General features: G+C 40.3%; 1 protein-coding gene across 4 annotated transcripts in view; it reads right to left on the bottom strand.

Annotated features, from left to right (window-relative positions):
* The window catches only part of sgcd (sarcoglycan, delta (dystrophin-associated glycoprotein)), a 260,353-nt gene that overhangs the window by 118,027 nt on the left and 114,556 nt on the right, over positions 1-27,770 (bottom strand). Inside the window, exon 1 of one of the 4 annotated variants that reach the window (XM_017705156.2) lies at positions 8,006-8,315. The exons of the other annotated variants lie outside the window; for them this stretch is intronic. Coding sequence (XP_017560645.1) covers positions 8,006-8,008 — 3 coding nt within the window. The 5' untranslated portion in view covers positions 8,009-8,315. Of the gene's footprint in view, positions 1-8,005; positions 8,316-27,770 lie in introns of those variants that run through there. 4 annotated transcript variants of the gene reach the window in all.

The raw sequence follows: 27,770 nt of genomic DNA, 5'->3' as shown, positions 1-27,770 counted from the left end.
GAAGGCGGAAAAAAATAAATGAACAGGTTAGGAGAAGGCAGCTGTAATTAAGACGTTCCTGGGTGAGAGCCTGCGGCCTTGAGGCCATCCACGCGGACAGGAGACAGGGGTAAAGGGGCTGGAAAAGAGGGCTGCCAGAGCACATCAGCTGGTGAGAGACAGGTCACACAAAGTTAAACCGCCACTCTCCGCTAGCTCCTATGGGACCAGCAGAGACGGCAAGTTACTCATCTGTGCGCTCGAGTGTTCCTCTCTGTTCTGCCCTTGTCAGGATCCAGCACTTCAGTTGTTCAGACTGTACAGTAATCGTGTGGCCATGGGCGAAACAAAGTCACGGTGACGGATCAAGCGGCGAAAGATCAAGGGCTATTGATCAGTGAACTTTACAATGTACTCCGGCAGGCCAAAGCTAGAGAGAATGCGTTATTTAGACTTTGGGGGCGAGAATAGAGTTTACTTCTGTTTCAACAAAGAGATTCTGGTAATATTTAATAAGGTAACAAACTAAATGATAATTATTTTCTAATTACTAAAGAAATAATCATGGTTTATATGTTAGTTACCTGTTCATTTAGCATTAGTTATTACTTAGTTTCTGATCATGTATTTAGAGATTAATAATGAAGCACACTGTTAATTGATAGTTCAGTTTATTATTAGTTCATGGCATTACTCATTAACTGTACTGCTGCTCATTGCACTGCTAATGAACCAGTTATGAGTGTTTACTCATATAGATAAGTAACGTAAGAACCAACTAGTGCTTGTGTTAATGTTGTTCATTTTTGTGGTTGTTAATCTCCTGATTTATTATAATTAATTATTATTTTGTCAGACTTTTTGCTACTAAATATACTACAAACTCATGATTAAGGCGTGACTATTTACTCATTTCTTAATTTGGCTTTTGTGTCCCCTCAAGTAAAATGGAAAATAAGCTTACATTATGTATGTATTACATTATTACATTGCATTACATTATATTATGACTAATGTTTATTCTAAATGATGTGTAAGTCCAAGCATGACGTGCTCTAAACCTCTTAGGCCTTTTATCCAATAGAACATTATGGGCTGTCAGAGTTTTTGAAAAACAACCTCTATAATAATTGTTGATGAAAGGGTCTCAAAAGATGATGTCCCGAGTGATCTTTTGACTGACAGACAGTTATAATCTATTATCTATTATTTAGCTTCATAAAGTGCTGTTTTCCTGTTTGCATTGTGTTAAGTTTGTCTCATCTCATTTCTTGTCTTTATTTAACAGTACGACCTTAAAAAGTCAATTAATTCAAAAGTAATGGCAAGCAATCAGATGACATCACTTTAATATAGTAATCCTTTCAATATAGTTTTAAAGTAACCCTTTCAACTCTCTCATTTGTAATGTAAAAAACATTCTGAACACCTAGTTGTGCCCACATTTTTGGACAGGCAATGCATAATAATTGTATACTGTACACTGTATGACCTTATCAGTGTCAATTTGCTCTATAAGAACAATGATAGCTAACAGTTCTGATGGTATGTTGACAAATTCAGTACAGAACCCTGCAGCAGCGTTCGCTCTGCCCCAGCTGCCTCGTCTGAGGATAAGACAAGGAGAAAAGGCGAGTAGCGAGAGGTTACTGTATTATCTCCCATAACCCCTTTCACACATGAAGCCCTGAAATGTTATGGCATTTCTTCATTTAAGGAGACGGTTCTGCAGTGAAGTCGTACAGACAATCTCTCCCCTCTAAAGACCCTATAATATTTCAGGTAATGTGAGACAGTGCGAACATAACAAGCCATAACCTTAAGGATCAAGCACTAAAACCTTATGACAGTTTTATAGAAAATACTCTAACATTAATGTGACTGAGACACTCCTAAGAGATTGGGGAGCAACAACTAGCATATTCCATTGTGAGCCAAAGTAAAAGGCTTTGGCTCTTGTTTACAAACACTGAAACATAAATAGGTCATTCCGGCTCGTACAGGGCCCATATCATGGGAAACAAAATGTTGATATGAGAATCTGATATGTATGTAAACACTGTTAAAGTTTCAAAAACGCATCATTCACTCCTCAGACCACATATGCAAACTAAATTGTTAACATTTACATATTACATTTCTCCACCGGTGTGAAGAAGTGATGTTGTAAGGAGCCTTTCAGCCAGACTGGGCAGCCTATCAGAACAAGGGCAGCCAATCAGAACCTTGAACCTTTCTATCAGTCTTAAAGGCAAGGGATCAAAAACTGCCTTTTTATTTCAAAAGGATAAAGACACATTGTGGTTTTGGAGCAGAAACCACACAAACATCATAAGTCAAAAATAAAAATACAAGAACATTATAGGATAAGGGTCCTTTAAAAGGTCAGGGAACACAGTGGAAAATATTAAAACCATTTGTGTGATACTGAAAATTGAGATGATCTCTCTCAGTCAAAGACTCCCAGTCCAGAAGTAGTAAAGGGAACAGTGTGGGTGGGGTTAAATAAGTGAAGCATTTTTTTTGTTTGTTTGAAGGTAGTGTTTTAGTTAAATGAACAGCTGAATGGATGGACAGATATACAGATGACAGGTAGACGGATGAGCTGACTTGATTGCATGTGCACTAGGTTAGCTCTCGCTTGGTTGTTAGCTTCCTCTCTGCAAAATTTTCCAACTTAAACACCGAGCGACCAATTGTGAACAGAACAAACCACATCAGCCTTTTGACTGGTAAGGCTACTGCTTAAGTAAGCACTAATCAAGATTAATATACCCAGTTTACATCAAAAGCATATATGGCACAGAGGTGGGTAAGGTTAAGTTTGTTTTGAGATTCTCTTTTTAAGCCAAAAACAAAATGCTAAAGCTTAAAAGAGAGAAGTGTGAGCAAAGGCAAAGCAGTCTAAGTGCTGCATAAACAGAATAGAATAAAATCAAACACAACAGGACAATGAAAAACTCAGTGTGCATGAGTAAAATTGTGGAACTAAGTAAAGAGTAGGTTGCTTTCCTTACAAATTAGACATCTGCGCGGGATTGTTTTTTCAGTCCTATTTCCACCTCTTCCCGCAAGATTTCATCCCGCTCCTCTCTGCTCCCGTAGAAAATCTGAAACATTTGTCACGCTCTCGCCAGCAATCGTAATGTTTTGGCCCACTTCTGCCCACACAGTTCTGTCAAGGCGAACTGACGTCCAATATTCAACGTAGTCTGTTCACAAGTACATTATTCTCTGCTGAAACGACACAGCAGTCGTGGTCATCAGGCTTACTGTGAAGTAACTTCAACAAACGTCATTTATTCTCAGTAAATAAGCAAGAATTAAACCACAGAATGGTTATTTTTTGCATCTTGCTGGGCTCAGCTGCTGTGGCTGAAGAACTCAAGGCTCTGCCACCTGTAAACTAAAAGAATTTGCATGCTGTTCATGTGAACAGTTGCTTCACAACTTTTAGAATGACTTCATTCATTTGAATTGTTTTACTTTTACCATTTTTGTTTGTTTGTTTATATATATATATGATTTAGTGATCATTCTATTTATTTAGACTGTTAATTCATTTGTGAGATTTCTCTTCATGCATGCTTTGTTCTGCTCCTGCCTGCAGTGGATAAGATATTGTGTTGGGGACTGTATGTTCGTTGGAAATCCCATGGAAGTGCAGACCTCCATTACAACTATACCTGGTATAAGTAAAAGTGCTGCTGTTTTCTAATACTGTAGAATGTACAAATTCATCCAAATTTGACATGAATCAATGGATAGTTACTGCTTACCTCTGGTAAGTCCAACAGAACTGTACAAAAAGGCCTTCTAGTCAAAATAGCAGTCTGAAAGAATGTGTAGCTGTGAAGAAGCTGTAACTAAAAAAGAAAATTTTCATCTCAAAGAAGCTGCTGGGTCCCTTAGAACAATGGACTGACCTCAACATCATTGAATGTGTTTTGGCATATTTAGATTGTGAGACGCAGAAAATGCTACCGACTTCTAAGACTGAATTTGGAAATCATTCCTGCAAATTTCTTAAAGAAAAAAAACTGAAAAGCAAGTCTCCTGAAATTTATGGAAGTTGCAAGTAAATGAACAGGTGCACACACTAAATAGTGAAAAACATCTTTCATTTGTAAGGCTTCTGCTTTTTTATTGATGCTGAAAAATTCATCTTGCATTTAAAGCCTGTTTGGACAGGAAATTAAATGAATATACGGTGATGTCTGACGTCTGCACGGTATTGTAGTGTCAGTGTCATATAAGAGAAATTTTTTCATGATGGAAAACATAAGACATATGTGAAAACATATGTCTGAAACATATGTACATATGTGAAAGTAGCTTTACACTTCAAAGGCCTAAAGTGGTCCCAAAGTCATAATACACTGAGCGTACTGAACAACAGCGACACAGGTAATACCTTAGAGCGTTTACATTGTAATTTATTCATAACACACATACCAAGAGCAGAAAGCCTTTTTACAGCAGTCTCGACTCAACATATTGAAACTAAAAACAGCAATTTCATGTCATGCTGTTTGCGGTTCTTCTCCACCTTCCAGCTATTTCAGGATGCTACCTGGCATACCTCGGCTCAGGATTTGAGGCTAAATCCTGCTATTATAACAAATGTCGCCTGTACTCTTTGTTCTTGTGGCACATCTGGCAGGCTAGAGAACTCGAGATTTTTCAGAAAAGGGTGATGCTTTAGTGATGACTCCGAAAAAAACATGGGGATTGTCAAAAAGCCACGGCATATGAAACACCTGCTCACGGCTTAGCCCGGTTCCCTGGTGCCAGGACTGCATCGGTTTATTGGCAGTTCACTGGAAGAGCTCCAGGCTCATGCTGTCACATACAAGCCGTTCTTGCCACTTATATTCCTTCACCTCTGTGTACTTTAACTTAGTGCTGAGCTACAAGGATGCATCGTGCACATACACACAGCCAGGATCCACCCACCACACTAAGCCCATATTTGAATTTGAGGCTACTGAATGAAGTAATCTACACTGTAAATAACTATAACAATGCACTGGAAAATCATTCCAATTTAAAGCATTCTATTTCATCTAACTCAACACACAGTTACTTAGTCAAGACATAATTCTTTCATAAGTCATTTAGCAGCTATGAGGCTAATATGAGTCCAAGCCTATGATTTTAAGCAACACTTATTTCATTTCCTGTCAAAATAGTAATTAATTACAAGATATTCATTTTTTTCAGGAGACATTTCTGAGATGAGATATAAGATGATCGGCTTGCATAAGGAAGGGAAGTCTGAAATCTCTAAATACTGCACCTCACCAGTCTAACACTGCAAACTGAAAGCCTGCACTTCATTTTGCACATTTTCATAAAATGTCAAAAGTTAAAATATAATTGGAACTATATTACCGTCTAATTCATCTGAGAGGTTGAAAAGAGTGACATCTGTGGTAAGGATAAAGTCAAATTTAGCTACAATTGTAGTTAACTGGTTCCATTAGAAGTGCATTCAGAAGACATGGAGGTATTCTTGAACTATGACTTTCTGCTCGAATCCACATCAGATGCCAGTGTACAGTGTTTTGATGTCTTCCCACTGCTGTAATAACTGCAATAGTCACCTGGATAAAAAGAAGCCCTTTGGATAAGAAGGTCATTGCATGGTGAAAATGCCAAATCCTTATTTATTGTGAGATATGGAGAGAAAAAAGAGACTGACCTAATGCTCCCCATCCTCAAGAGAGGACAAGCAGTGGAATGAGAGTATAAGGGTCATGCAGATTTCTGCATGTTCAAACAAGCAAGTCATTCCCAAGGTAAAAAAAAACAACAAAACACTATAATAAAAGAAAAGCCATAGTGTGGGGGAAATATAACGACAAAGAAAGGCTCACACATAATCTCAATAGATACTGGTATGCTGTCAAGTGTTCTGTAGTCATGTGGCATAGTACAGTGGCACATTACAAGGTCAGTACATTACATTAACACACATTTATTATTGTAAAATAAAAGGCCTGATATTTGACTTTGTAAAATGAACCCGATATGAAATCAAAGAAATGCATTATAAATTCAATTTATAAGGCACATACAATTTTATAAGCTACACATACAATTAATTTGGTATTTGGTATAAGCTTCTACATTTAGGCTAAAAGAGCACAGCCACCTCTAGCAGAACACGTTTGCATTCTGAATGTAACACAAAATATACAGTCCTTAACTGAATGCACATATATGTAAAAAAAAAAAAAAAAAAAAAAAAAAAAAAATTCTGTTTAACACGTCTGCTTTAAGAGAGCAGAGGGAATGTATTGTACATAAAAAATGAAAAGGGCCCTTAATTGAACCCCTGGGGCACACCACAATTAACAACTGTGTGACAACTTATTCTCCAGTCCTCAAATGTAGCAGTCCCTGTGGTGCAATTCTAAGTATCAAACATAATCTAATGTACTGCGCACTCTGAATCAGATGCATTCTCTTCAATGCCTCCCCTGCTATGCATAAACGGAACATGACAAAGTACTCTTAAAATCTTATGAAGCACCTCAGAACATCCATCACCGTGTGGTTCCATGTAATCATAGAGCTGATCTCCTCCCTCTGCTATCCCTCATACATTCTACCTCTCTTCCCTTTGGGTGGAAAGAACAGCAGTGCCGCAGCACGCTTGATGTTAAACAGATGAAGGGGTGCAGCTCCTTTGAAGTTGTGTGGTGTTACATACCAAGGCTCCCTACAGCCGTATTTTGCTAGCAAACCTTAGACATGCCAGGCAAACAAACTTGACTCTAAAGAAGAGCATGATGTCACCCTGACAGGCTATGTGTGTGCAAGGTTGCGCAGATTAGGCACTTCATAGTCTTGTTACAGTCAACAAAAAAGTGGGCAAGAAACTGTCTACATAGTGGAGAATGTGATAAAAAGTATCCTTATTTCTATGTGGGGGCAAAAAAGCCAGAAAAAGGGAACCAAGAATAGTTTGTTCTTGAAAGTGTGAGCTTGCTTCTCTCTTTGTGGTGTGTTTGCATTTCGACAACTTTTCCTTCGCTTGACTTTTTTTTTTTTTTCCCAAGCTTTGTAACTTCTGCAGCCCACCAGTCTTCTGGCAGAATGTTGACAATGAGTGCCTGTGGAAATGAATCCAAGGCCTGTTCCACACGTCAGCGGGTAACTGGTGTTTAGGCCCAGGGTGGAGACGGCTGCTTCTGAATCTATGGCATCAGGCACACAGTAAGCATAACCCTCGTAACCCCATCAGCTGTGTAGTTCACTCACTCTCCAGCCAGGCAACAACCCCTCTTGCTCTTCTTCAATGTCCTTGAATGCCCTTCCTCCTCAAAAAACTGACCTTGTCCCAGCGAATCACAACAACAACAAATCAACACCTTGGCACCTGCTTGTGGCATCGCCCGTCTGTCGTGAGGCACCTTGATTGCCCTTCGTAAAGTGCGAGAATGAGTGTTCCTACATGGCGGATTCACTCCCAACTCCTGACAGTAACTCTGCAATCTTTCCAGAGCGAGCTCTGTTGTTACTTATTTATAGCAACACTGTTCCCAGAGGGCCAGCGTAATTGATACCAAATGCAGAGTGGGAGCGATATGGGGAAGTGGAGCAACAGCAGCGTCTGGCCCCAGAAAGAGAGAAAGAGTGAGTGAATAAAAGAGGGAGGGAAATATGAAGGAGGGGGTACCCCACTGAAAACCTTTTGTGCTGTGAGAACTTTTGGCATGGGGCCTTCCAGACCCGCCCCTTGGCTTCAAATTAATAATCTCAGATCACAACTCAATGCCCAAAATAAACCAGTGCATCTGAGGGCTTGGAAAGAAAGATGAACATGAGCTGCAGCCAAAAAGCCTATTAAACTACAGCCGAGTGGAGCAGAAACAGCAAAACTTCTACATAGACAATGAGGCAGCAGTATTATTAACAAAGCCTGGACTTGTCTTCCCTTCTACCAATGCCAACAACCCGGGTAAGCAAGCAAACAAACAAAAAGTCACAGAGCAAAGCCCAGGAGCCAGAAACTTACCATTCTGCTCTGCGCCGTCCACCTACAGTCCCCCAGCACAAATGCCCAGGCAGTCAGGGTGTGTCAGGCAGATAAAGCAAGATTGAGGCTCCTCTAAATCGCTGCATGAGGCCTTGCTCTCTCTCCTTCTTTCACTCTTTCTCTCTCTGTCTTTGACTCTGAGCAGTCACTCTAAACCCCCCTCCTTCTCTCCGTCAGCTTTTCCAATAACAGACACAGGGCCAAGTCCCTGCCCCGTGCCTGGAGGAATTTCCTGGACTCTCTTTGTGAAACGCAGTCCGTTATCCGGAGGCCGACACGATCCAGCCTGGCCACCACGTGAGAAAAGGAGACGGGGAGAAGCAGAAAGAGAGAGCGGCAGCTGGATTCTGCACCACTCTGCTAGAGCCTGAGTTACAACCCCTCTGGTCCCCAGCCAGATTTAGAACTGGGAGACACATGCAGGGAAGGCAAAGCAGGGTGGGTTTTTCAGTGACCCCCACTAGAGTGAGTGTGTGTGGGTGTGCACGTGCGTATGTTTATGAGTCCCTGGAGCAGAGGGAATTGGAAAAACACATTCCCCCCACTCCTAATGTGCCTGCCTGGCTGATAGTATGTAGGAGAAAACAGCCACAAAGCCTTTTCCTACACAGCACTTTCTTTTTCTGCATGCAAGCATGAAGTCATCAGGCTGATGAATAACAGTAATCATTGTTTAGCTGCCTGCTCAGGGCCGGCATTTTAAGCAGCCTGTCTCAACATTAGCGGACAACACCAGGGATGTATATATAAAGCACTGTGGAAAAGTCCACTTTTCATTCATTTAATTCCCAGTTAATCATTTTTCAGATGTTTCTGAAGATACAACTTGCATAAAGAATGGGAAAGTTAAACAATAATAAATGAAAAAACAGATGCTTCCGAACTCAGAACAATGTCCAGACCTCAACATCACTAAGTCTGAAAGCAATTCTCCTGAAAAGAATGGGAGCTCTAATAAAGGCAAAAGGTAGACACACTAAAGGGTTCTGTGTGATTTTGTGTGAAATAGTTTTTTTGCTTTTTTACCCCTTACAGTGAAAAATAAATAACCTCTACTTAATGGCCGTTTTGGCTGGAAATTAAATAAATGAAGGCATGAACTTCTGTTTTTCTGCAAACTCTGTTAACTCCCATTACAAATACAGTATATGGGTCTGCATGCATGTCTATGAATGGCTGGGTCTGCATGCATGTACATGAGTGGCTGTATGGCTTTCTTGGTCACAATGAACTGTGTGGGCTTATGCATGTGTGCAGAGACAATACAGGGAATACCCAAAATTGCTGATGAGTGTGCCCTGCATTACTAATAATGCTGATACAATATCATGGTGCATTCTTTCTTCTATAAAGAATTCAAAACAAAAGAGAGAAAAAAGTTTTAGAATAGTGAAAGCAGCCACTTGGCTTACTCAAGATATTCTGTTGTGTGTGTTATTAGAATATTTCTGCTTTTTTTTCTTTGTTATGTTTTGGAAAACAACCAATTAGAGTCAGAATTCGGAATCAGGATTTACAGGAGGGCCACCATTTCCATGTAACCTTGTTGGAGGAGGGAATAAAATGAGCTGCTTATTCTAAACCTTCTGCATCTCTCTTTTTTTTTTTAGCTCTGAGGTGTTGCTTTATTTATACATCTGAATTACATCCATATAATTCATGAGTTTGTAATTTATGTGGGAGTTTAGTTTGAATGCATGCTTACGTATTTGTCTCTGTCCACCTGTGTGTAGTCAGTCATTTTATACACTTGCATTCCAACTCATATGGAAGACATGCCTCAGTTAGACAACACTGATTCTCAGTCTATAACATCTGGTTTTAAGACAGAGAGAGACAAAGAGAGCAACTGCATAAAGTATACAATTCCAATTCCAGTTATATCTCACATAATGCAAGTAATATTCAACTGTGAAGATATCTGTTGAAAAAGCTAGATAAAAACCAGATTAATGCCCTCTCACTAGCTTTATTCCTTTCTGAACTGAGTTACTTTCCAAGTAGTAAGGTAGATGTGCTTAATGAGTGCAATACAGTGGCTCCTAAACAATACCCATGCTCTCTGGCCAAATGAATTTTAACAATAAGAAAATAGCTTACACTGTATTCTCTCTGCCAGTGAACGACTCTCACACCAGGTCTTCTAAGGTCTTGGTGGAGGCCATATATTGCTTGGAAAGGGCAAGGAAAATAACTTAACGTGCTTAGTGCAGCAACTCCAAACTTGTTACACTTTGCATTTCAATAATCTAAATATAAACACACACACCTTCTAACCCCAAGAGGCAGAACATGTGTTCTTTCAAACCACTAACCTCCACGGGAATAACATACCAAACCTGCCAGGTCAAGGCCAGATTCTGTTTTTAGCCTTTTAAATTAACAGCCCTGGTGCAACAACTGCCCTTGCCCTTGCCCTAACACTTCATACACCAAAGTGAGAGCAGATAACTTTTATTTTAAGTTTCAAAGGCAGCTTCAACATCACTCCTATACTAGCTCCTGGTTAGGGCAATTATCAATACAATGTGCATGCTATATTTACGTTAATAGGTAGACACTTGGTAGGGCAACTTACAGAAATAGGCAAAGGTAGCATTAGGAGTCTTGCCCAAGAACTGTAGCCTTGCTTTTGCTATTGTATATGCTTGCCCAGATCAGGAACAAAACCCTGCTCTGCCACACAAAGGGCAACTGTGTTACACACAATACTACTACAAACCACTACATACAATATATAGCCAATGGATGTGGACACCCCTCCTAATTATTAGGTTGAGGTGTTTTAGCCACACTCATTGCTAACAGGTATATAAAATGAAGCACATCGCCATGCAATCACCACACACAAACACCAGCAGTAGGATGGGTTGTACTGAAGAGTTTAAACGTGCCATTGTCATAGGATGCCACCCTTTGCCACAAGTCATTCTGCCTTGCCTAAACCACCATGGTCAGCTGTAACTGCTGTTATTGTGAAAGGGAGGCTCCTAGGAACACAATATATTAGCTGTAGTGAGAGAGCGTGTAAACTCACAGAACAGACCTGCTGAAGTTCATAGCATAGTAGTCACTTGTCCTTTGTTGAATCACTCACTTCATGAAATGGGTTTCCATGGTCAGGCATGTGCAATGCCAAGCATCAGCTGGAGTAATGTAAAGCACACCACAAACTGGACACTGGAGTAGTGGAAATGTTCTCTGAAATGATGAAGCTTCCTTCACTATCTGGCAATAAGGATGAATCTGAGCTAGGAGAATGCTTCCTACTGGAATGCAAGTCCAGCAGTAAAATTGGTAGAGGAGGGATAATAGTCTGGAGCTGCTTTTCAGGGTGTGCTGTAGTAAAGGGTAAAGTTAATGCTACAGCACACAGAAATATTTTAGATTACTATTATGTTTTAACTGTGTGGCAAGTTTGGTCAAGGCCCTTTCCTGTTTGAGCTTGACTGTGTGCCTATGTACAAAATGAGGTCCATAAAGACATAGTTTGATGAGTTTGGTGCGGAGGAACTCCAGTGGCCTGCACAGAGATCTGACCTCAACCCCACTGAACACCTTTGGGATGAATTGGAATGTCAACTATGAGTCAGGCCTTCTAATCAAACATCACTGAATGACCTCACATGTTTTTGCACAGATTCTCAGAGATACACTTCAAATCTTGTGGAAAGCCTGTCCAGAAGAGTGGAGGCCGTTATAGCTGCAAAAGGGGGTAGGCCAACTCCATATTAATGCCCAAAGTTTTGGAAAAATCCGAGAAGCTCACAGGTATGATGGTCAGGTGTCCACATACTTTTGGCCATATATTATATGTTAGTAACAAGCAATCACTGTCATTACCTGCATCAGAATGGTTTATGTCAGTGTTGTAACATGGTCATCAGCTAGTTCACAGGGAAGCACTTGGATAACTTGCCTCATCCTGACTAGATGACATCTGCTTGCATCGTAAGCGTACTTCGCAGCTACACCAACTTCAAGATGGGCTGTTATCTGCTGCGCCCCTGTCACTTCTGAGGCAGTGAAATGGATTAGAGATGGGAGGGGGGTGCTGAAGTTGTGAAACAGAGGATGTGAGATGTGGAGAGAAAAATTGCAGTGGACGTGTTACATAAGGAGATTGGGGGAGGGGGGATAATCAATGTGCTCGGCCGAGATAGCGGCTTTTATTAAGCATAATGGAATCTGTTCTGTTTCATTATGGCAGTGGCACTAGAGGGGCTCCTGTTTGTGTTGTCATGTTGCCTGCGGTCAGTGGGCCACACTGCCTGCATTTAAGGGGTAGAACCACAGTGTGACCTATATTTCTTAGCCTAGAGCCTACTGCATTGAAAGGGCAGACCTATGCAGTATTTCATAACCTTCGAATCTTTCAAAAGCTGGTTAGGCAACAGGGTATTGATTTGCTAATACAGTGAGAGGGAGGCAATGAAAAATCATCTTGACATGGGATCAGTAGTGTGACCTTCTTGAGTCTCTTGTGACCAGTGGCTTGACATTTTGAAAATCCAGCCAGCAAATTGAGGGTGAAACATGGAGGATGTATAGGTCTGCAATCTACTTCCCACCTCTACAGGAAAATCAAATGAGCAAACAGGGAGTGGGTAACACTGGAGAAGTATTTGTCAAATAACAGGAAAGCCTGGGTCAAGGTATAAGGCAACTGGTTTTTAAATAGACTGACACTGAGGCATAGTCAAGCCCAAGCTTGAGGCTGCTTCTTCCTTCCTCAATCGACTTGTGAGGACACAGTCATCTAGTTCTAAGCAAACAACTCTGCAGGGAAGAACCACTAGTAGCATCTGTTAATCAAAGTCCCCTGCCACATCAATCATTCCTCTTGCAATTTTTTAGGGGGGGGGGGCAAACATATTGCTGCTATTATGCAAAGCTGCTCTTTCTGGAGACTGGCAGCGATTGTTCCTCAGAAGCTGTGAATGATCAAGATGACAGTGCCAGCATGGCAAGGCTGCCTATTCCAACAGAACCTTCCAGAAGATGGAGACAGAGAGAGTGAGAGAAAGAGAGAGAGAGCGAGCATAAAAAAAAGGCAGGCTATGAAAAATGCCCCTTCGTCCACAGTAAGAGAAAGCCCTGTTAAATGTTCCTTGGCACTGTAACTATTGTTTAACTGCTCAGTGACTCAGAAATGAAAGGGCCTTTTGTGTGGACTTGATTGTTTGCAGTGATTGGTTTGCTTTGAGGGATGCTGTGGAGGTAGCCCTCGGACCAGCAGACGGCACACACACACACACACACACACACACACACACACACACACACACACACACACACACACACACACACACACACGTCCACATGTACAGTATTCTCATCGATCTTGTTCATGCATCTTTTGTGTACTCAAAAATGTATTTCACACGTGTCCTCCATTATTCTTCCCTGACACTGAGTACAACACTAATTTTCCATACGTGTCTCTCTCACTGGAACATAGCTAAGGGACAGCTTGGGGGTAGGGATTGGCAAGTTAAATGTGAGGTAAGCAACTGTATGGTATTTAATATTCAAAAATGGTATTGGGTAATAGCTTTCTAATGACTTAGCTATATTGAAGTAGGCTAGCTGGTGGTCACCCTCACATTGGTGATGTCTTAAACCCTTAACTAGCCCTCCAAACCCCGCTAAAATGATATATACACACACTCTCTTTTACCCACATGCACACAACAATGTGGTAACATCTGTTAGCTGAAATCATGCAGAGGCATGTGAGGCTGACTTAACAGCATGTAGCAAAGGTGGGCCTATTGATCTGTGAGCAAATAGCAGCTTTAGCACCAAAGTGAGAAAAATCTGGCTAGATACTAGTCAACTGTCACATCTACAGACACTCATTTGGTAATTGGGAGGTGGGTTTGGGGAGAGGGGAAGGTGAATGTTTACAAATGCTCAGGAACTTCAGATGCGTTGTAAATAGGAACCCTGATGGCAGACAGGGACAGGCTAGCAATTATGCTACTTTTATGCCCCAGGTTCTCCCTGGAGAGCATGCTGTGTAGCCTGCTGACATGCACCAGCATTTTGCGAATGTGCACTTTGCAGCAAAGCAGGGTGGAAACATTCTGTTGCGTGTGAATGACTATGGAAGGGTAAGTGCAGGTAAGAGGTATGATTGGGAGGTGAGCCAAGACTGGAAAACATCTGATCATTATAACCTCCTACAAGGCTGATGCAGCTAGCTAGACGCTGATGGCACAGAAATTAACATTTTATGTACTTGCTTCATACTCAAGCGCAGCATTGCATCCATCAGCCTCATAACAGAATTTGTTTGCATGTTTTTATTCGTCAAGGTTCTGTCACTACAATACCCAGCATGCATTCCACAAATGCATCAAACAACCATTGGGAATCCAGACTTGTTTATTTGGTGTGAATGTACTGATATGTTTAAAAATGGACAAATGTATGTACCACAGCCAAAGACAGTAACAGCAGCCGTCTTAAAGCCTGTGCTTTATCCAGATGCACTGACAGTTATGTCATACAGTGTCAACTGCTTTAATCACACTTCAACCTTCTGTTCTTGTTTCTCAGTCAAATCAAAGCCAAACTCAAAGAAAGAATATGGAGGATCAAGAAAAAGAAAAGGTCAAGTGGGCTTGTGTTTACTTTAAGCCCACAGTAAGTTGAGTAGAGCACAAACAAACATCCACTTCCAACTGGTGATGCATGATGCAAATGTTAAAGACAGAAGGGCTGGGGACACAGGCAAGCAGCACAATCACTCAAATCAAGTCCACCTCAAAATGTCATCTGCTCAATACGGGCTTATCAGTAAGTTCCCAAAGAGGAACAACCCGATATGTGGAAGACAAGAGCCCGTTTTAACTGAGCATTGTGAATGTCATGCTGTTATTTGCAAAACTTTGAGAAGGCATTAGGTGAAAAAAACAAAGGCACAAATAGATCCATGGGCCAAGTGCTCAAGTTTATATGAATGTGAAACTTTGCATGTGCGACATCAGACTTAAGGATCTTCAACCCTTAAAACTGGCAGTCATGGCCGGCGGAAACAAAGGATGTAACCTGATTATTTCTTGCTTGGAACTCCTTGAAACAAGCAGAGCCATACTGTTGAAAGTGCGGATTCTTAAGTTTGAATCAATACTACACTTTTAAGTAGAAGATAAGGTAATTTGTTGTGATTTGAATTTGATGAAAGGTAATTGTCATTTGTCCAGTCAGCAAAATGATCCATCATATTTGCTGTGTTCAGCAAACTACAAAATGCAGTGCTGACACCATCAGTAATATCAGTGACATTAGCAGCGGAGGGTGCTTGGTCCGTGCTTGTAGGAAGTCAACAACTTGTGAACTAACAAAAGTGGAAAGCTTTAGTTACATCAACCTATAAGATGTAGCATAGCTGTATACATGCATTTATCTCTTCACATCTCAATCATTCCAGTGCTCTTCCTCTTCACACACTGCAACTGCTGAAAATGCAGCTCTGTGGCTGCTTACATCTACTTCTGTGTGCCCCCATTGTTACACCTATACTTAAAGATCTACACTTGTCTCAACAAATGACTTATAGGGTACTACTTCCCACAAAATAAGGTCCTGTTACCATTATCCCAATACTGTCCACGACATTCTCTATGGTCATTTATTATTTATTTGTAGTACCCGTTCTATGGGTCAAAGAGCTTTCACCTCTACTGCTCCACTCCTGTAGTATCAGCTCCCTGATAAGAGTATTTTTAAGCATTTTTAGTACTGTTAAAAAAGTGAGAAGTCTACAATCATAGAGGAGCTGGAACATGCAGCCAATGCTGTGCCCTCGTTGTGTTACAACAGATACAATTAATCATGATTAACTACCCATTCTAATGCAATTTATTGCTATTAACCACAATTATTAAATCATTTGACATCCCTAATAATTATGTTTGAGTAGTGTGTCAAAACAAAAAGGTTATTAGACACATGCTTGCTAAAAAAAGGCATGTGTGCATCTTGGTCTGACCGCTCCAATACTTCATGACCTACTTACCTGACATCTCGCATCATCCTTTCAATACTCTCCACTGCCATTGGTTTCCTACAGTAGAGCGCACAATTACATGTACCACCTGATTTCCTCTATCCTTTCAGCCTTCATTGTCTTCGCTCTCTCAGGCATCATATCCTCCATTATCTGCACTAGCCGAGCACTACTGAATTCCACCCAGCCTCTCAGGACGCTCCTGTAATTAAGCTCCATCACACTTTAGGAGAATCAATGCTTGATTGAAGAGAAAGACAGATTGAATCTCTTCGGCTCTGGGATGGCCTTTAAAGGCGGCGGATTGCGCTACATGACGCCCAAACTGCACACCATTTTCCCCTGATGGCTTTAATCACTCTGCACAAGACTGATATGTGTTTACTTTACTGACAAAACATTGATTACCATAGCCCAAAAACAAGCAGAAAGAAAGACAGCGTATCTCTGCACAATCCCACGCAAAGACAGAAGTGTTATTTACGAAAGCGGCCCAGTTGGATGAATGCAGGGTGGATGGTGATTACGAGTGAATTAGGCAAAGGGTTTGGCATATTTGCATGTGCACAACTGGAATCATTTTCTATTCACATAAAGGGTGCTTACGCCAGTGAAGCAACTGCAGCAAATTCTGTGCATCTGCTTTCTGCAGGCACTTTTGTAATCAGTCAAACTTTGGAGTAATTCAACAAACCTAAGGTTCTTCTCTGCACATGCAACATGGCAGACAGGCAGAAAAACAAGATGTTCTTTTGAAACTAGGCATGGCAGACAGGCAGAATTCCAATAATTTCCAAATAAAACAAAACAATTGTGGTTGAGATGTAAACAAAGTCATTTTAAATGGTTTAATTTGAAATGCTCCATCCTAGTAAAAATCTTTGTTCACAGTGGTGGTGATAGGAACCAGATATCTGAAGCATTTAAAGGCTCTCTCACAGAAAGCTATTACATGAATACTTATAAATGTGCTGCCTAATGCTTGTTTTATGATAGTTCGGAGATAAACTTATTGTTTTAATTCATTCATGGTGGAGAGGTACATGCAGTTCCAAAGGAAGATATTTTCCACTATTTGGCCGTTATGAAGACAAGACTCACAGTTTTGAATGCCTACTTTAGTGTTGTAGACATTGGGACTCCTGGTTCGTATCACCACCAGTGTTAAAAACCATTGAACTATTTCATATCAAAGCACTGTAAGAGCCAGATGCATCTGAGCAATCACATAATGCAAAATGTGCCTTGATGTGACTGCAATATGGACTTAAATGTGGCTGGATTTAGTAAGACTGCAGCTTATCATTAAAACTGTGCATAGCTAAATAAATTCAGGAAAGAGTGTGAAACAATAACACAGATTATGATTGCATCACAGATTGCTGTTGTATCACAGATTATTTTGTACTACAACGTCTTGTGGAATCTATGCCATGAAGAATTGAGGCTGTTTTGAGAGGAAAGGAAGGCCACCCAGTTTTAGTATTGTGTTCCTAATAAAATGCTCAGTGAGTGTACAAAACAATACATTGCTTGATTGGCTAGCACATTGCTTGGAAGAAAAGGGAAGGTCTGTGCTTATGAACGTGGCTAACAATGTCCTTGAGGACCCTTGGTCGCGGACATTGCTGGACAAAGCTGAGATTCCTCCCCAGATCCCACAGGCAGTGTTTAAACAATTAGAAGTACCCTTTATTTCCACCCTGCAAAAGTTACACATATCATTCTTACAATGGGAAAACTGTCATTTCACTTCTCCATCTAGCAAGGCTCAGAGAGAAAAGATGCTACACAGTGTGTTTCAAACATGCTTGGGCATGCACAGGTATTCATATCACAAACAACTTATTTTTATATCAGGAAAATGTGTTCTGCTACTGCGTCAGTAAAACAATGCTGCAGCATCTGTGCCAGTGACATGTTTGCCTAGATACAAATCTTTGACTTGACAGCTGTTTTTTTTTTCTCTTTTCATACCAAAGTCAACTTCTTTGTTGTTTTTTTTCATCAAAATTTCACTTCAGCACGCTGTTACATCAGAAAACAACAGAAGAGCATTTTAATTATTGTACAAAGGCTAAAACTGCCACTTTTGCTCAAAGTATAACAGGCTAAGCTTCAGAAGTCATGGTCTAATTTTGTATTCATTATTTATCACTCATACAGTCACATGCAATATGTAAGAACTCCTACACTTTTGCACATGGCTAAAACTTATTGAAACAGGCAGAGAAATTCTGATGGAAGTGCAGATTCGATTTGTGTTTGTGGGTTGGAGATATTTTGTTAGGCTTTGAAGCCACTGAAAAGTTTGTGTGTTTGTACAGTCCTGTTTTGTTGCTGCCACCTTAAAATTTCACCTCTTTTGTCTTAATGAAACAAACAGAAGTCAGAAGTTAAGATTTGAAGCTGTTAATACTGGAGTTGCACAATCAGAATCAACTAAGATTGGAGGACTTTTTCTGAAAACAAGCAACCGGCAGGAGATAATATATTATTTTGGTTCTGGCAGGTCTTTTTTGATGGAAATAATGTCACAGCACAATGACTAACTGTGCAAAATAACCAGTTTCATCTTACTTTTAATGTGCTTAATTTGCTTTAAGTTATTTAGTAAGGCAGCAAAGATTTTGTCTAATTTAAAGTAACAGTATGGCTCATTATGGGGCAATCGTGGGCTGGAGGTTAGGGATCTGGCCCTGAAGGTTGCCAGGTTGATCCCCAGGGCCGACAGTGCATGACTGAGGTGTCCTTGAGCAAGACACCTAACCCCCAACTGCTCCCTGGGCGCCGTGGATAGGGCTGCCCACTGCTCCGCGCAAGTGTGCTCACTGCCCCCTAGTGTGTGTGTTCACTAGTGTGTATGTGGTGTTTCACTTCACGGATGGGTTAAATGCGGAGGTGGAGTTTCCCTGGTTGTGGGATCAAAAAAGTATCACTTACTTACTTACTTAAAGAGCAGCTAATGATATTAATGAGAAATAGGGCTAATAGAAACCATCCAACTTGATTATAAAGAAATCTGTATTGGCCATAAAAGTAATGATTAATAACTATGTAATTACACATTAACATTGCATGCAACAATAATATAACAACAGGTTATATACCCACTGTTAAAGATTGATTACAGTAGTACAGCTTATATAAGTCACCTTTCAGTTTTTACTCATGCAATTACACAAATACATCTTGTTACAGTTGTAAGAGCATATATTCTGCTATGTAATTACGTGTTAATTGTTAAGGTTGTTGCTGTTTATCCACCAGGATTTTTCTGATTGTAACAGGAATTTTGGAATTATCATTTCAAGGTACTCTTATGTAACTACATGAGTAAAACAGAAGTTGATACATGTGTATTTACACAAGCTGTACTGCTGGAATCCATCTGTAACAGTGACAACATTACTAGTGGTTACATTGTCATTGCATGTATTGTTATTGTGTAACTGCACAAGTATTGCAGACACTATAAAGTGGGAACAAAAATGCAAATACGTGTCCACAGGGTGTGTGAATACATTTTTGTAGTTTTTCAGTTTTTCCCCTGATTTGAAAATGCTAGTCGGCGTCAAATTTTTTTGATGAATGGCTCAACAGAAATTGTCCAAAATGAAAAGTTAAGGTTTTATTAAGATAATATTAAGATTTTGTTAAGATAATACTTCTTCTCTTGTTAAGTTACCTTTTTGGACATACAAGGTTTTGGTTCAACAGCAATGGTATATAATCATACAATAAATATATTAATTAACTATATTTGAATAGTATAAAAGAAAAGTATTTTCTCTAGACTTCTAAATATAATCTACACTGCTTGTCTGTGTAGGAGTGGCTATTTTTCTTCATTTCTTATATGTAGCACTAGCAGTACTTTCCTGTTACATTTGTCCATAAGGGTCATTCTAATGGGTGACCAGGCTTTAAATAACCTCGGCCTCTCTGTGTCACATGAAATCTACAGTAGAAATTCCGTTTTCAGCGAATTTTTTAACGGCGTCACTCCAGCCACGTGCTCATTAGAGTGATTACACTCAATCTTGCGGCTCATCGTGGCGATAATCAGTGGCTTCGCTTTCAAAAGACATTTGTGCGAAACACTTGTCTCCGATTAATTTATGCTCCCTGCTTGAGTGCTCGCGTTTGTAGGCTTCACTCGCACAAATACGGCCATGTGCAGAGGCATTATGGATAATGTAGTACGGCAGACCTAATTAACAGTGGCCACACGGCTATAAATGTCTAAGTTATAGGCTCTCAGCAGTAACTCAGGCCAGCGTACAACAAAGTGCATGACCAATGTAAATGTTCCCAGTCAATATTACATCACAGCTCAAACTAGAAAAAGTGAAGCACTGATAATAAATCAATGCCATAAAATACACTACAAAGACAGAATTATTGCAAAAAATAAATACACTGAAAGAGAAGATTGTTGATGTAATATATTTTGCTCCTGTGCTAATGCTGCACACCTTTGAAGACTTTTTTCAAAGCAGACGGCAACATTATCTTAGAAGCAGTAAATGCGACCAAGCATCTTAGCAGAGCTGGACTCCCTGCTGTGATGCTTTTGCCAGCGTAGAATGTGCTCTGTGTGCATGGAAGGCATATTTTAGGCTCTGAGTTAACAGAGTTAACAGTATGAGGTTAAACATAGATCTGCTCCATACTTCCCATGGTGCACCATATGTTTGAGCGCTTGTTTGTGATCCCTGGAGAGCGTAGAGCTCTAGTATGTTAAGTGAGTGACGGTCTGGGGTAAATGGGAAGAGGGGAGCCACTGTAGTTTACCACTGTAGTTAAATTGCCATAAAATCCTCTTATGAGCAGCTCGCCCACTCTGGAGATGGGATGGTACCATTTTCTCTTCTGAAAACGATACTAATTGAAAAGTTTTGAGTACTAGCTGATACTGACAGTTGACTGTTTGTTTTCATTCTGTAAAAACTATTAAGTTTTAAAATTAGCTGGTTTTGATTGAAGCACTACATTTAAGGCCATCTAAAAGCACTTTCCTCACACTGCTTTAACATGCTACTATTCAATGAATGAATACAAAAATCATTAGTGCTCAAGCTAATTGTAGTAAGTTATGTAATTCTTGAACTGTTCTTCCTACATGATATTTGCAGTATCAAACATTTCCTCACTGCCCAAGCCATCTCCTCAAACATAGTCATGCAAAGTATGATGCAGTTTATACCTCACAATGTACAATGCATATGAACTTGAGTGACATCCCATTCTTAATCCATAGGATTTAATATGATGCCGGCTCACCCTTTGCAGCTATATCAGCTTCAACTCTTCTGGGAAGGCTTTCTACAAGGTTTAGGAGTGTGTTTATGGGAATTTTTGACCATTCTTCCAGAAGCGCATTTGTGAGGTCAAACACTGATGTTGGATTAGAAGGCCTGGCTCACAGTCTTCGCTCTAATTCATCCCAAAGGTGTTCTGTCAGGTTGAGGTCAGGGCTCTGTGCAGGCCAGTCCAGTTCTTCCACACCAAACTCGTTCATCCATGTCTTTATGGACCTTGCTTTGTGCACTGGTGTACAGTCATGTTGGAACAGGAAGTGGCCATCCCCAAACAGTTGAGAGTCCACAAAGTTGGGAGCATGAAGTTGTCCAAAATCTCTTGGTCTGTTGAAGCATTAAGAGTTCCTTTCACTGGAATTAAGGGGCTGAACCCAACTCCTGAAAAACAATCCCACACCATAATCCCCCCTCCACCAAACTTTACACTTGGCACAATGCAGTCAGACAAGTTCTCCTGGCAACTGCCAAACCCAGACTCGTCCGTCGGATTGCCGGATGGAGAAGCGTGATTCATCACTCCAGAGAACACGTCTCCACTACTCTAGATTCCAGTGGCGGTGGTTTACACTACTGCATTCAACACTTTGCATTGCACTTGGTGATGTAAAACCTTGGATGCAGCTGCTCGGCCATGGAAACTCGTTCCATGAACATTGTTCTTGAGCTAATCTAAAGGCCACATGAAGTTTGGAGGTCTGTAGCGATTGACTCTGCAGAAAGTTGGCAACCTCTGTGCACCTCTGTGCATTATGCACCTCAGCATCCGCTGACCCCGCTCTGTCATTTTACGTGGCCTACCACTTCATGGCTGAGTTGCTGTCGTTCCTAGTCACTTCCACTTTGTTATAATACCACTGATAGTTGACTGTGGAATATTTAGTATTCAATGATTTGGATGGGTGAGTGAATCCTTTTGCCAATATAGTGTATAACAGTTGTTCAATTGGGGGCTGTAATGCCATATGTTCATTCACAATTTGGGTGTTTACTGTTGGTTGTTTACTACTGTTAGCCTAGACCTAGTTTTAGTGTTCAGATTTGAGAAGGCTTTCTTCTACTTATCTTTTATGTGTACTTATCTGCATCTCTAAATTATGACATTATGTTTATGTAGAAAAAACAGTAATAATTTCTTTTTACATAACCAATTTTCCAACTTCTGTTTGTCACTTGGAAATAAATAGGCTGCACTCACATCACATATCAGAGCTCAGAGATGCTAGAATGTGTGAACAAGCTGATAAACATCAAGGTCAAGTTCATTTTATTAGGCTACTCACATAAATTTCATGAAATAAGACTTAATCTAATTTATGATTCTTGGCATCAGTTTACTCTCTCTTTACATGCTGCTGTCCACATTCAGTTGAAGTAAAAACTCACTGAGCTTTACATTTAGGTAATAAACTATTTTACAGCCCATTTTGACATCTGTGACAACAACCATACACAATATTCTGCTAACGTGGGTTCATGCATGGGTTTTGACTTCAACTATCTTTAATACAAAAACCTACTTGAGTGCTAATAGCAACTCCATTTGAAGAATCTGCATCATTATTGAGAAAATAAATTACTGTATTTCATAAAATCTTTTACAAGCTGTTTCTGTTTTTATCACAGTTAAACTGACTAATTGTTCCACTAAGTAAGTGATACTTTTTTGATCCCACAACTGGGGAAATTCCACCTCCGCATTTAACCCATCCGGGAAGTGAAACACCACATACACACTAGTGAACACACACACACTAGGGGGCAGTGAGCACGCTTGCCCGGAGCGGTGGGCAGCCCTATCCACGGCGCCCGGGGAGCAGTTGGGGGTTAGGTGTCTTGCTCAAGGACACCTCAGTCATGCACTGTCGGCCCTGGGGATCAAACCGGCAACCTTCCGGTCACAGGGCCAGATCCCTAACCTCCAGCCCGCGACTGCCCGGGATTCATCCTACTTGGGATGAATACCTTTTATTATTATTTATTTAGTGCTTCCAGGTTTTTTTCAGACTTCATATGTCTAGTGCTTCTCCAGAATGCCCTGTCTTTAGTTTGGGACTTTTATTTCAGTGCTACACTATTTTAATTTGTGATACAACACTTGCAGCTTTTCTGAGTGTTCATGTGCAGCCCTGAATGACCTGTATAATACAGTTAAACCCTTTAATTCTCTAATAATATCTCCTATAGCACTAATTACAATAAAGGAACTGCAATTCTAGAATAACAGCTATTCTACTTATGTTAACATAAGGTTGCCTGTCACTACTGCTGTTATCATGTATTCTTTGTTTGCTTCAGTCCACACTTGTTCTTTTTTCCTCTATATTCAATCGAGCTATTCTGCATGTACTGAAACAATAGCATAAGGATGGGTGATATGGAAAAATATCACATCTTCACAATACACAATATTCAAATTTTCAGAGGTTTGATAAATTGGTACAGATGAAAAGATTTTTGTTCAGCATTTCACACACTGCATAAAGGGATATCTTGGTAAGCCAAATTAACTTGTGGTTTGTTTAGCTAATATTTCTCTTTTTGAGACGGCTGTAAAAATATCATAAGATGAACTTGATCATGACTTCATCAAAGACAATAATCACAATTCTTACAGCAATCTTGAAAATAAGAAATATTAGATACACTTTACTGATTTATAGATGTTTTCACTTGGCAAGATATTTTTTTGTAGTGAATACCATGTGAACAGATCTGATTATATTCTTTTTATCATGAAACTGGCAGCTGTGTAAATACTAATAATAACCACAATATGTGGAGAAAAGTGTGTTGAAACAATTTATGATGTAGTTTTTATCAACATGAAGATAAATACTTTCATATCACCCACCCTGATCCCATATGTAGTTTCAAATCTGTGCCATCTCTATCTCTTAGCCACTATATGAGCGGAAACAAGAAAAAGTGTGATGAGAACTGCTAAGTGATATGAAGATGACCTGGCTTGTGTGCCCGTGGTGAGCAGGAATCATGGCCTGTGCCTGCCACGATTCCTCTTTGTGAAATGCTCTCATGAACAGTGCGTGATTTAGGTGCTTGATATCAACACAGCAAGGTCAATGTATGCGACCAAACACTGAGCTGAACATTGCTATTCATCGTTATTGCAAGGAGCAATCCCCTTGCTGTGCAAACCTGCCATTTTCATCAAGAGCAGAGGCTTTCTCGAGGGCTGCTTTAACATGGTTAGTAACATAATCCTTCAATGATATATACACATATATACGATGATATATGGTGCCGGTGAGACTGCTTCACTTTTATTTGCCTACATGGGTGAGTGCAATCTCCAGGGGCCAAGGTACAGGGAAGGTGACAGGATGCGCAGGAAGCAGAAAGCCCCTCAAGGTCGATTATTACACTAATACAATTTCCTTGTGATTACTGTTAAACTCGAACGCTCTCTGGCCTGTCCTTGAACCTTGAGCTGCCGTTTACAAGCTGCGACTTTGCAGGAGACCGCCTCGCCTCACCACTGAATCAAACACGTCTGCGCCGCAACAAAAAGTAATCAGGGAAAAATCAATGCTTTTCAGTTTCGTTTTTTACTATTCCACCACCCTCAGTCCCCCTCCTTCATCTTTCCCCAATGACAGAGGGCTTTCTTGTTGCACTCATCCATTATTCGTACCTGTCTGCAATTCTAAACTGCCCCCTCCCCCTCGAAATTCTCAGCATGGTTTGCAAGGTCCTGTCACTTGGTCAATAACGCTTTTTGCCTTGAATTGCTCTCATTTAAAGGACCCATCTCTTATATTTTTCTTGTATTTCTTTCCCCTGAGATCTACTTATGACATTTTGTGGGTTTATGTACCAAAAACAGTAAACATTCATTTTTACATGACAACAAGCTTTCTTTTTCCCATAGAACTGAAGAGCCAGACACCAGACGAGGCACGTACCATCACGTAGCAGTGTGCAGTTATTCTAGAATGTGTCGCAATGAAAGTGCAGATAAACTCCAAGGTCAAGTTTATTTTTACAGTCCACTTTCAACATTTTAACAGTTTATTACCTCTCCATAAACTCACTGTTTGGTGAAAACAGACTACGCTAGTAATGTTAGCTGAAGTAATATACCATTAGGTCTGTTTACCAAAAAGCATGCCTGCCTTCCTGTGTGAATTTCAAACCACATGTCATCTGATTGGTTTTCTGTGGTCTCAGTAATGCTTTAATTTAATTTAACAAAATGCTGTGTCACACTGTTCCACGCCAACAAAAGCTGCCTCTCAGGTGGGCACCTTCATTAAAAACAATGGTTAAAAATTTCTGAATGCTGTGCAGCACGATGTGGCACATCCAATGTGCTGTGGCCTTTCCTGTGCCTTTGGACTCTGGAGTGAATAGAATATGATGAAAATAACCATTTAAATCCCAACTCCAACCCCTTTATTTTCATAAATGCAAAAAAACTGTGAGAAAAAGTTTTGGATGCTACAAAGAAAAGAGGAGAAAAAGAAGAATGCTCCAACTGACATGTACTTTCTCCCTTTGATCCTTGTTATCTCGTCCATATGGTCCTTAAACTTTCTGTTAGTAGGACCAATTCAGCTAGACAAACAAATAAAAGTAAATTACTATTTGTGCGTATTCAGTAAATGGTACATTGTCGCCACAAGTTAGGTTGTTTGAGATTTCTTTCGTTCACTTTGGATAGACATAGATTGAATGGTAGATTCAAGGGTGCCACTTTGGAAGCTTAATTCAGAAATCACTTCACAGCCACCGAATGAACAGGAATTGGGCAGAGTAGTGGCAGAAAATATCCCCCTCGTTCTGTCTGCAGTGAAAGCTGCCATCATATTTTTGGTTGAGAGCCAAGCATTATGTACACATCAGTGCAGTTCATGAGGAGTTTAAAAGAATGTGACTTGAGTGCATGTTTAAGGATGCTGGGAGTCCATGGAATCACAATGTGCAATGTCAGTTTTGCATAAAATTTGCATTCTCCTGACTTGTACAGCCACAGTGCCATCTGCGACTCTGCTTTGCTAATGCACCTCGAGATGATCCCACCGGAAGACAAGAGGCTAAGACACCTGACAATCTGTCAAGGTAAACCAGGCGCATTTCAAATACTTCTACTTGGAAAGTTTGCGACCCAGCAGTGGTTAACCAGACTCTTATCAGCGCTCAGTGGAAACTTCATGCAGCAATTTCAGCCTTTTACTCTACTCTTCCACTAATAAGGTGTTTTCTCAATACCATTGTCATTGTTATTTTAAAACATAAAGAACATAATCTAACAATGCCAATAATTTGTAGATTTCTATTTTGCTTGTGGCACAAAACTACCTTTTTGGGCAAGCAAACATCTCAAAGATTATACTGCACACTTGATTGGCCTTTTATCATTACTCCATTGAAACAAATTGACAGTAAACCCTAAATCAGTGGTCACCAACTCTGGTCCTGGAGATCTACGTTCCTGCACCTACACTGATGTTCACCAAGGTCCAGACAATATAAATGTACACCGAAACGTACAACAATGGTCTTAAAGACAATCTGAACTCAACATGTTTGTTCAATGGTTAACTCATCCTGAATGGCTTATTATGATTCTGTATATTGGTATTTGTGTCAAATGTTTTCACTGAAAGCACAGGCTTTCTCCATACATCTGAAAAAAGCTATTTCTGGGGTGTTTAGTTTTGTATTTCACAAATAAGCTTGAACTAATCCTGCTGGAAAAAAACACACAGACCAGCATGAATTTCATGGTGGTCTATGCTTTTTTATGCTGGTCTAGTGCTGTTTTTTTCTTGTCACCCAGTATGGTGATGCTGGTTGACCAGCATACCAGAATCCACAATACATGCTGGTTTTACAAGTGACCAGCCATGCTGGACAATGCTGGTTTTTCTAGCATGAATCACAGCTCAATATATTAAAATGGTTTGAATTCTAATTTCATATTTCCCAGACTCTCCAGTTTTTTTCCAGCTTTTTTTCCTGCCATCAGCCTCTCCTCAACAAAATTTAGCTCCTTTATGGCAGTTTTATTTGGCATTGCTATGATGACTAGCTGCAGAGGGGGTACTATATCTACAGTGGAAACAAAGTAGTCAAGTTGAACCACACTGTTATAATTACAGAGAGGAAGCATAAAACAATTAAGTCTTAAGACAGAATAAAGTGGTCACCATCACTGCTCTCGGAGACCTGGGGATCTATCTTCCAGTGGAGTTCCAGCCACAGTCTGCCACACCTTCTTCAGCTTATTAACTTCTTCAGAAGTTCCTGATTAGTTGGATCAAATGTATTAGATTTAGGTAAGAATGTTAGATGTAGGTTGGAATTAAACTGTGCAGTAAATCTACAGGAGAAGGGTTGTTAACTGCTGGACTAGAGGAATTTGGGGGCGTTTTTAGAGAGG

The sequence above is a fragment of the Pygocentrus nattereri genome, chromosome 16 (assembly GCF_015220715.1).
Source record: "Pygocentrus nattereri isolate fPygNat1 chromosome 16, fPygNat1.pri, whole genome shotgun sequence".
In the NCBI taxonomy this organism is placed as follows: domain Eukaryota; kingdom Metazoa; phylum Chordata; class Actinopteri; order Characiformes; family Serrasalmidae; genus Pygocentrus; species Pygocentrus nattereri.
This window is presented reverse-complemented; position numbering and strand designations above follow the sequence as displayed.